Source organism: Castanea sativa, chromosome 6 (genome assembly GCF_040712315.1).
Source record: "Castanea sativa cultivar Marrone di Chiusa Pesio chromosome 6, ASM4071231v1".
NCBI lineage: Eukaryota > Viridiplantae > Streptophyta > Magnoliopsida > Fagales > Fagaceae > Castanea > Castanea sativa.
The window spans coordinates 26,117,524-26,128,471 of NC_134018.1; the positions used below are offsets into that span (position 1 = coordinate 26,117,524).

The window sequence follows — 10,948 nt, forward strand, 5'->3', positions numbered from 1 at the left end:
ATCCATATAGGCAGGGAGTCAAAGTGCACATTCTTCGTCGTCATCCTTGCTTCCCAATGACGTAATAATAAAACTTGATTATCAAAAACCCACAAATCCTCTTTCAAAATCCGTTCCATATCAAACTCTATTTGGAACTTGAATTGGAACAAATTCGATCCCACTTCGCTGACTACCACGCTATCTTCCAGCCCCCACACTCTCGTTAATGTACTCAGCGCTGCCCTCTTGTTAAATGGTTTACATGTAAGAAACTTCCTTATCAAACTTTGAGTGCAGCTCTCAATTTCCTCACATCTACCTTCCTCCGATATTAGTATTACTTCCTCTTCCTCCGCCTTTAACTTCATATTCACAAGCCCATTAATCACATCATCTGCCATCCAAACCAGTAAAACCATGAAAAAATAAAATGAACAGAAAACTCAAGCCCCTAGAAACCCTAAGGGAAATAGACCTCATATGCACGAGAAGGAGAGCTCCTATTGCAAGGAGAAAAATATATGAATGGCATCCTTACAAATTTTTTTAAAGAGTTAACAAAATATAAAAATTACTATCAACAGTATTTAAATTATATATATATATATATATGAATTATATTATGTATCTTATTGTATATTTTTTAAGTGTACCTATACATATGCATGGAGTTATAAACTAGTTATTCATAAAGCAAAGCATCACTATCTTTTTTCTCTTTTTTTTGACAAATGAGGTATCTAAAAATTTCTTGAAGGTGACCCCAAGATGCTAGCACCCACGATCTCATAAACATCGTAAAGTTCTAGAAACCACATAGCTAATCCCTATAGATTAAAGTGGAGTATTTTTTTTTTTTTTTTTTATAGAAGGAAAGATTTTTTATTTATTTATAAAAGGTTAGAACAGATAATACCAATAGTACATACTAAAAGCTACCATAATACATGAACCTACTAAAGTAATAATATAATAAGTCTTTATGTTTTTTCCTTCCAATTTTTGGGCATTGGAAATAAATCTAATTCCATTTTAGTTTTAACCTTCCTTTCCGGACCAAAATTCGGCGTGTTTGAAAGAAAAACCATCGATGACCTCGGATTTGGAAGTATAGAACTCAAATAAGCATCTTTGTAAAGCATATTCCAATTCCAACTCCATCAATGAAAAGAAAAAGTGAGGAGAGAGAAATAGAGAGAGGGTCCGTCCAAGTCTGAATTAAGGTGTAGTTGTATGTATGTATGTATGTTTCGCCTTTGAGTGAGAGAGAAAGCCAAATAAAATAAAATTTAAAAAAGTACTGGAATTGACAAGAAGAAGCTTTTAGGTTCTATATAAAGTCATACCCTTTCCATAACTTTGGATCTCAAACCACTCTCTCTCTCTGATCCAATTCTTCGTCTTCTTTATCAAATCTCACTTTTTAAGATTCAGGTACTCCGCAACACTCTGCTCATTGATTCACATCTGGGTTTTATTATATTATATATAAATAATTCACTCTCTCCAACAAGTGCTCTGTTTTTCTTTCATTTTAGCACTGTACTAATACTAATACTAATACTACCAGTACACGTGGCCATTAGCTATCAAATCCTCGATCTATTTTTTCTGGGTCGTGATCAGAATTGTGTGGCTCTTGGCTCTCGTTTGAGTCCGAGATTTTAGGCTTACTCTTTTGTGATTACAGTAACAGAGGGAGCAGCAAACAATGGCGAATCGGAATCTTGAGAAGTTGGCGTCGATCGACGCGCAGCTTCGGCTTTTGGTTCCTGCCAAAGTGAGTGAGGATGACAAGCTGGTTGAGTATGATGCTCTGCTTCTGGATCGTTTTCTCGACATTCTCCAAGATTTACATGGGGAGGATCTCAAGGAAACTGTAAGTCATAGATTTCAATATTATTTATATTTTACAAACAATAAATCTATCCCATCTCTTCAATTTGCTTTTTGAGTATCTGCGTAAAAGCCTTTGGCTTTATGATTAGTGTGTGTGTTTTGCAAATTGCAATGCATCATTATTGATTTCGCAGTTTTTGGTTGGTTTTAACAATCACAATGTGTGAGTTTCAGTGCATTATAAATTTTGAGACATCTTCCAATATTTTGATTTGATTTGATGTTTTTTTAATTCCGTTTCATTGACATCTTCTGTATGTGTAGGTCCAAGAGTGTTATGAGCTTTCTGCTGAGTATGAAGGTATGCATGATCCTAAGAAGCTAGAAGAGCTTGGAAGTGTGTTGACAAGCTTGGATCCAGGGGACTCTATTGTCATTGCAAAGTCTTTCTCCCACATGCTTAACTTGGCCAACTTGGCCGAGGAGGTCCAGATTGCTCACCGCAGACGGAACAAGCTTAAAAAGGGAGACTTTGCTGATGAGAACTCTGCAACAACCGAATCAGACATAGAAGAAACTCTCAAGAGACTTGTGGTGCAACTTAAGAAGTCTCCACAGGAAGTTTTTGATGCTCTCAAGAACCAGACTGTAGATCTGGTCTTGACTGCTCATCCTACACAATCAGTTCGTAGATCTTTGCTTCAAAAGCATGCAAGGTTTGTTCTCCAGTTTGCCTCAGTGTTACCGTTTGATATTTTTGTTCCATCTCACCCAACTCCCATGCTGAACATTCAAATATTGTACCATTTACTTTTATGTGCTGAAGTTTGCATTCTTGCTGTATTTTTCAATCTTCTTATCGTTTTTTCTCTTCTCTCTTCAGGATTAGGAATTGTTTAGCCCAATTGTATGCCAAAGACATTACCCCTGATGATAAGCAGGAGCTTGATGAGGCACTTCAGAGGGAGGTGACTATCAGCATCCTTTGAATTTGTACTGTGTAGTTTAATATTTATGTTTGTTGCAAACTTCCTTTTGGGAATCTTTTTGGATCACATTTTTTGATATTGTGGGTTTTTTCTAACATTTGATGAGAAATATGGGTCCACATTAATGACTGAAGCAGCTTTGGACTAATCCACTGTCCCTGCCCGCCCCCCCCCCCTCCTTTATAGTGACTCAACGTCAAGACAAATACAGTAACATATAGATTGACTGATATTACTTTGTGATTATTTGGAGTATTGTGTTTGCGGCAAAATTCTGTAACTTACTAGCCACCTTTCTGCAGTATTTATCATTTACTTCTTATCGGATATATAGAGCTTGAGATGTTCTTGGTAATACTTTTTCTTCGTATTCAATCTTGTAAGTTGTAACCGCAACAAAATGTCTCCATTTTAGGTTTTGTAATTAGTTAGAACCCTTGATGTTGATCTTTAAGAGATAAAAGCCAGCAGTCATCTGACTTTCATAAAATACATATCATCTGGGTATTAATTATTCTAGGTTCTGTGACTTATCAAAAAACAAAAATTTATTCTAGGTTCTGTGAATACAATGGGATCATCCTAAAATCTATATCATTAAGGATTTTTGGGAGCCTTTTCACTATTCGGGTTTTGTTTAAATAATAGATATTTAATTAACTACCTGCGCTTCCATATGCATGTCATCAAGTATCTTTTTTTTTTTCTTCCTTTTGAAAAATGACTTTTGGCCCCAAGGGGAGATCATCAAGCTGCATCTTTGCTCAATGAATTATATTATCTAAAGCACTACCCATGTTGCCTATGGAAGAAAGAAAGCAGTGGCTGCCCTGCAGATCCAGGGCATATAATAATTAATAAATGCTTTAGTGCCATTGATTCTTAATGTAATTAGAACCTACCCTGTTAGACATTTGCTGCAAATCTCCATGCTCCATATGTTTTAACATGGTTGATCACATGAGCTTGGAGAGGATTTTCACATCAAAGCCACGAGAAAGCTACTTATATTACTGCTGATGTGTTAAATCTTGTAAAACTGTAACTAAAGTTTTTCCCCAACAACAAAAAAATTAGTCTACAGTATTCTCAATCTTTTTTTTTTCCTGGTATTTATTTCATGTAGATTCAAGCTGCATTTCGTACAGATGAGATCCGGAGGACCCCTCCAACTCCACAAGATGAGATGAGGGCAGGGATGAGCTACTTCCATGAAACAATCTGGAAGGGTGTTCCAAAGTTTCTACGCCGTGTTGACACGGCTTTGAAGAACTTAGGGATTAATGAACGTCTTCCTTACAATGCCCCACTTATTCAATTTTCTTCTTGGATGGGTGGTGATCGTGATGGTAAGATCCTTCTCCATGGCCAAACTTCTAAAGAAGGCAGTTTGAAATTAGAGGAAAAGGAAGCAAAACCATCTGTCTATCTTCCTCGTAGTGAACTCACCTTGACTGTGATTTCCATTGTTAAACACTTTCATAGTTGCTTTTCTTAATTGGGATTTTTCCAATTAGTTCCATTTAAATTTTGAATGGTCTTATTTGTTAATGACCTGGTGGTGATCGCGATGGTATGATCATTCTTCATGGCAAAAGACTGACCATGCAAATTGATATGGTTCCCAGTGAAGGAGCAAAAGGACAGAAACTCTTTCAAAGTGGAATTTTTATGGAGTAATTTTAAAGCTTTTTATGCATTGGGGTGGTCTAGTTACTTCATTTTAACTGAAGAAACTGGCGCTCTCTCTCTCTCTCTCTCTCTCTCTCTCTCTCTCTTCTAAACATCTTTTTTACATTGGGTGCAGGAAATCCTAGGGTGACTCCTGAGGTCACAAGAGATGTTTGCTTATTGGCAAGAATGATGGCCGCTAACTTGTACTATTCCCAAATTGAGGATCTTATGTTTGAGGTACTTAATAGCTTCTGCATTTTACAATCTTCTCCAAGGAGCTCCCTTTTCTAGGTTGGAAGACTGTTGCTTGATTATTGTTTTTGTACTTTGTCATCATTATTTAGCAGTTTCTCTTCCTTTTTTGCAGTTATCTATGTGGCGGTGCAATGATGAGCTTCGTGTTCGTGCAGACGAACTCCATAGGTCAACCAAGAAAGATGCAAAGCACTATATAGGTAATTAATACATGGTGGGGTGTGTTTCTCTTTACATGTGGAAGCTGTTTTTCCCTATACCATGTCAAGGTTTATTGACAGTCTGGAAATCTGTGGGTAATTTCCTCACCTACAATGGCACAATGTTCAGCTTTAGAAAAATGAGAAAAGAAAGCATGAGGTAGCTTTTTGAATATGCATCTTTCTTACTTAACAAAAAAGAAAGAAAAAGGAGAGAAGAAAATGCAAATAGTGTTTTTTCCTACAATTATCCTCATCCTAAATATGCCTTTATGAATGAATTTATTCCTACTTTCTACTTTCTTTCTAGCCCTTTTGGACAATTTCTACACCATGAATACAAAACCTTTTTGCTTTGCCTTAGTTTGTATGGGAACAAAGCTAAATAAGTGGTAAAATGAAGAAAGGAAATAGAAAGAAGCAATATTTCTCCTCACAATTTTAGTTGAAGGCTGAGGCTACGTCAGCTATAAAAGATTAATCTTTGACTTAACTGGAATTTCCTAATTGTGCAATCGTGACTGACAGTAGCTACATAACTAAAAGAAGGTGGTGCATATTTATCCAGAGAACACTTAATGAAATACTCAAAAAAAAAAATTGAGTTAAACAATAGATGTGCTCAAAGAACTCATTCTACGGAGATCTCTTAGCTGTGCAACCATAATTTATGATGACAACATAATGGAAACACGTGTTGTATGTTTGTTATCATATAACAAGAAGATATTTTTCAATTTTAGGCAAAATCATGTGTTGTAATTTTGGCTGATACCTTGTATTACTATGATGTTGATTTTTTATGTGACAGAGTTTTGGAAACAAATTCCTCCAAGTGAACCCTATCGTGTCGTTCTTGGTGATGTGAGGGATAGGCTTTATCAGACCCGTGAACGCTCTCGTCATTTGTTAGCCAATGGGTACTCTGACATCCCAGAGGATGCAACTTTCACCAATGTTGAGCAGGTATGTTCATTCCATCAAATTTATTTTGAAAATTCCTAGTATCATGTTGCCATCACCTACATTTAATGGCGATGTTGATATTATTCTTTCCCCTCAATTCAACCTATTTGTATCTAACCATACATGTTGGCTAGTGGCATGGTTAAAATCTTGATCCTAAACTTATCAAACAATCTAGATCGCACTAGGGTCTTTAATTAGTAGGATTGGGTTAGGATCTGGAACCAAATTGATCCTACCACAATCCCACCCAATTCTGAAATTTGACATATTTTTATAGCCAAATGTTTTCATATTTGAACTCAACTTTAAAAAAATCAACGTTTGTAAGACTTTTTGTAACAAATCAATCACTTCTCCAAGCTAAATCTCTAATTCTAATTGACATCTTACGTAGTACAATTTCTTATTAACTCTAATTGTCATTGTATGTTGAATCAGTCAATAACAAGAAGTACTCCTCTATATTTGGCATGTGAAAAGAACATAAGAGTAATGAAGGCAATACAATTTAATGATTAATTAACTTCCATTTAATTGAGTTCATGCTCTCAAAATCAAAACTCATGTTGATGCTATTGTTATGTTTTATAGTTAAAAGCTTATTTATATTTTATGATATATACTTTATCTCTTTAAAATTATTTGACACATACTTTACCTCATTAAATTTTTTGATATATTTTTTGTAGATTATCATTCTTATTTTGTGTTAAAAAACACCTCATCACTTGTGTTGATGATTCTTGAAAAAATCATTATTAGTGGTGATCTTTTACCTAGGAGTCATGGACACTTCATTTGTGTCAAACATGGGACATTGGGACATGCCTTCTGCCCCTGCATGTCCCAGCCGTGTTTTTTTTTTTTCCTTTGAAAAATTACGGGACATTATCTTTTATTTCTTTTTAGTTTTAATCTTGAACGTATCTAGTAATTATATATTTACTCTTTTAGATCTTATTCTTGGTTTGTATTACAATTTCTAAACCTCATTTACTAGCCATGAATTCACTTTATTATTTATTGTTGCTCTTAAATTTCTATATGTTTAACATTATATGAAAAAATAATAAATGTTTAAGAATATTTAAAATTATATTTAATCATTAATTATGTGTATCGCCACCATTTCATGTCCTAATTTTTCGAAAATTGCCGTGTCGTACCTGTACCCATGTCTATGTCTGTGCTTCCTAGTTTTCACTTTGTTTTTTTATGAAAATAAAATTGTATGATTTTGATCCTATTAGGAAGACCCTCCTATGGATCCTACATAGGATCTCGATTTTAACACCCATGGCTAGTAGATTTTTATCCAATATTGTGCTCTGTCCGGTGCACTCTCTTTTAAGCTATCATTCAATGCTTAACACTATCCTAAGATAAGTTAAAAAGGAAAGAAACATATTAGTTGGATCTGTAACTGAATGGCTTTGTCAACATACACATGCTCCTTATTGCAAGAAGTTACAAATTGCCCTTTGATTTTTAACTTTTGTTTAACTGGTTTAGAAACTGATGCAGGACTGTTAAGAAGTTCAGCACTATACTAGGTTTCTTGATGAATTCTTGAATAAGGATTGATGTTTAAGAGTTTAGGTTAGAAAAGAATGAATGTTGACAGCTGTTGGGGCTGAAATAGGGGATAAACAGAAAATAACATAAATAAAACATTAGGCAATCGCACCTAGGTCTTCCTAAGCATCACAATTAAGGTTCCTTGGCATCACACCTCGGAGAAGTGTGCATCACCCAAACAAAGCTTAAAATAAACTGCTGAATTTTATTAATCAATCACTATATTCTGAAATAACATGATTACAAAAGAGCCTTTATATAGAGGCTATAGTTATCCCTTTCCTTGTAGGACTTAGACTCTAAATAACCTATTACTAGAATGAATAGGAATTCTCAAAAATCAAATAAAAGACTTAACTCCTAAACCAAATAGGAGAAGTACTCTAAACATGAAATAAGACTCATGGGCCTTTGGTACAGCGAAGAACAACCGTTCCAGATTTCTAGAAATTACCAAATTGCTCTTATTCTAATAGAACTTAATTAAAACTGATCAGGCAGCTTTTCAACATAGAAGACTCAATACTAATAACTAAAATGACCTATCAAAGGTGCTAAGAGGGTCCGACATCAAGACTAGACCACAATACTTGAATCTTTGTATATTTTATCTTCTTTTTCCTTGAGCTCTTTCCTGTCCTCATCAGAAACTGATCAAGTTTTAAATTATATGCAGTTCTTGGAACCTCTTGAACTATGTTACAGATCACTCTGCGCATGTGGTGACCGAGCGATTGCTGATGGAAGCCTTCTTGATTTCTTGCGGCAAGTGTCAACTTTTGGACTATCGCTTGTGAGACTTGATATTAGGCAAGAGTCTGACCGCCATACTGATGTCTTGGATGCCATTACAAAGCACTTGGAAATTGGTTCCTACCGAGAGTGGTCTGAAGAACGTCGACAGGAATGGCTTTTATCTGAACTCAGTGGCAAGCGCCCACTGTTTGGACCTGATCTTCCTAAAACTGAAGAAATTAGTGATGTTTTGGACACATTTCACGTCATAGCTGAACTTCCATCAGACAACTTTGGAGCATACATCATTTCAATGGCAACTGCACCGTCTGATGTGCTTGCCGTTGAGCTCCTGCAACGTGAATGCCATGTGAAGCTACCATTAAGAGTTGTTCCACTGTTTGAGAAACTTGATGACTTGGAAGCTGCTCCTGCTGCTTTAGCTCGGCTATTCTCAGTAGATTGGTACAGAAATCGAATTAATGGAAAGCAAGAAGTTATGATTGGGTATTCAGATTCTGGTAAAGATGCTGGAAGGTTCTCTGCAGCCTGGCAGTTATACAAGGCTCAAGAGGAGCTTATAAAGGTTGCTAAGCAATATGGTGTGAAGCTAACTATGTTCCATGGTCGTGGTGGGACTGTTGGAAGAGGAGGCGGCCCCACCCATCTTGCCATATTGTCTCAACCTCCAGATACAATTCATGGATCACTCCGTGTTACTGTTCAAGGTGAAGTTATAGAGCAATCGTTTGGGGAGGAGCACTTGTGTTTCAGAACACTCCAGCGTTTCACAGCTGCTACTCTGGAGCATGGTATGCATCCCCCTGTTTCGCCAAAACCAGAATGGCGTGCATTGATGGATGAAATGGCTGTCATTGCTACAGAAGAATATCGTTCTATTGTTTTCAAAGAACCCCGATTTGTTGAATATTTCCGACTTGTAAGAATTCTGCAAATAGCATTGATCTCATTTCCATTGTACAATTTAAGCTCACTAAAGACCATCTTTGATATAATAACTGTTGTCTATTTTATGAATGTAGGCTACACCAGAGTTGGAATATGGTCGGATGAACATTGGAAGCCGTCCATCAAAGCGAAAGCCAAGTGGGGGTATTGAATCACTCCGTGCAATCCCTTGGATCTTTGCCTGGACACAAACAAGGTTTCATCTACCAGTGTGGCTAGGCTTTGGAGCAGCATTCAAGCAGGTCATTCAGAAGGACATTAGGAATCTGCATATGCTGCAGGAGATGTACAATGCATGGCCGTTCTTTAGGGTCACCATTGATTTGGTTGAAATGGTGTTCGCCAAGGGAGACCCAGGAATTGCTGCTTTGTATGACAAGCTCCTTGTTTCAGAAGAATTGTGGTCATTTGGAGAGAGATTGAGGACCAATTATGAAGAAACTAAGAGCCTTCTCCTGCAGGTAAAAACAATTGGACAGAATACGTTTTACATTTCAAATTTTGTAAATTATATTTTTGCTTTTCATTATTGCTTTCTTTGATTCACAAGCAATGCTCTATTTTTCCCACTACTCCCATGTTTTCAGAAAATTCTTTGTATAGTTCCCATCATTATCGGCATTGAATTGCATAGACCTTGTTTTGCCAAATTTTTATATGATTTCCATATCTTCTGTTGGATACTGCAAAACGCATGCAAAAAATATTGCATAGATCTTCAGTTGGATACCGCAAAACACTGCAAACAATGACATTTTCTCTGCCTATGGGACTCTGACAAATTGGATGTAATAAAATCTGATTTTCCTTTTTCCTATGCTGGTAGATTGCCGGACACAAGGATCTTCTTGAAGGGGACCCACACTTGAAGCAAAGACTCCGCCTGCGTGATTCCTACATTACTACCCTGAATGTTTGCCAAGCCTACACATTGAAGAGAATAAGGGATCAAAACTACCATGTGAAGGTGCGGCCACACATCTCCAAGGACTTTATTGAAGTATGCAAACCAGCAGATGAACTTGTGAAGCTGAACCCAACAAGTGACTATGCCCCTGGTTTGGAGGATACCCTCATCTTGACCATGAAGGGTATTGCTGCAGGCTTGCAGAACACCGGTTAGAGTTGCGCTAGTCTGTGTTCACTTTTTGTTGCCTTCCTACAGAGAATTTGCCCCAAAAAAAAAAACCATAAATTATATGCACCAGAAGTGGATGCTGTTTTATTATCCACGTCAAAGGTCAAAGTTTGGCTTCGGCCTAAATATTAATTGCTGTGCTTGATACCACTAAAGCCAGCAGTGTTATTGTCGCCATACAAGAGTCGAACTTGATGGACCTTTATATGCTCGTCCACGGAATATTCTGTGAGCATTGTATTTGAATACTTATGTTTTCTGGTTCTTGTATTTCTATCTGAGACACTGACCTGTCTTAATCCATCAATTCCTATTTATGGGTAATAGAATAAGATGTGAAAAATAAATTAGAGGATGCGCAATCAGTAGCATTACTATTCTGTAAAAGTTGCTGGCTTATGAGTGGAGTTTATGACTTGATTTTGTGTTAGAATCTCATTTTTTTTCTCTCAAGTGTGTTTCTAAAAAATGGTGATTATTCTACGTTGTTTAAGAGAGCATACAATATGTAGTATAACTTATTACACTCTCTGTTAAAAGCTTTTAAAAGCTATTATGGTTTTTGAATAGAGTTTGTAATGTCTTTATATTAGAACTCTATTCTCTCTCTCTCTCTCTCT

General features: G+C 36.4%; 1 protein-coding gene across 1 annotated transcript; it reads left to right on the forward strand.

Moving 5' to 3' along the window:
- Positions 1 to 1,279: 1,279 nt before the first annotated feature.
- Positions 1,280 to 10,715, forward strand: LOC142638498 (phosphoenolpyruvate carboxylase, housekeeping isozyme). The gene is made up of 11 exons (XM_075812526.1): positions 1,280 to 1,416; positions 1,673 to 1,861; positions 2,146 to 2,537; positions 2,705 to 2,789; positions 3,937 to 4,159; positions 4,618 to 4,721; positions 4,852 to 4,939; positions 5,751 to 5,905; positions 8,163 to 9,161; positions 9,265 to 9,651; positions 10,017 to 10,715. Exons 2-11 carry the CDS (start codon positions 1,694 to 1,696, stop codon positions 10,311 to 10,313), a joined length of 2,898 nt encoding a protein of 965 aa, XP_075668641.1. The 5' UTR covers positions 1,280 to 1,416; positions 1,673 to 1,693; the 3' UTR covers positions 10,314 to 10,715.
- The last annotated feature ends 233 nt before the right edge of the window (positions 10,716 to 10,948 follow it).

What these genes read in the sequence shown, in the direction of transcription:
- LOC142638498 (XM_075812526.1), top strand. Translation starts at nt 1,694, where the DNA reads ATGGCGAATCGGAATCTTGAGAAGTTGGCGTCGATCGACGCGCAGCTT. An exon ending in GGGAGGATCTCAAGGAAACT is followed by an intron (nt 1,862 to 2,145) that starts GTAAGTCATAGA and finishes CTGTATGTGTAG; the next exon opens with GTCCAAGAGTGTTATGAGCT. An exon ending in GATGGGTGGTGATCGTGATG is followed by an intron (nt 4,160 to 4,617) that starts GTAAGATCCTTC and finishes CATTGGGTGCAG; the next exon opens with GAAATCCTAGGGTGACTCCT.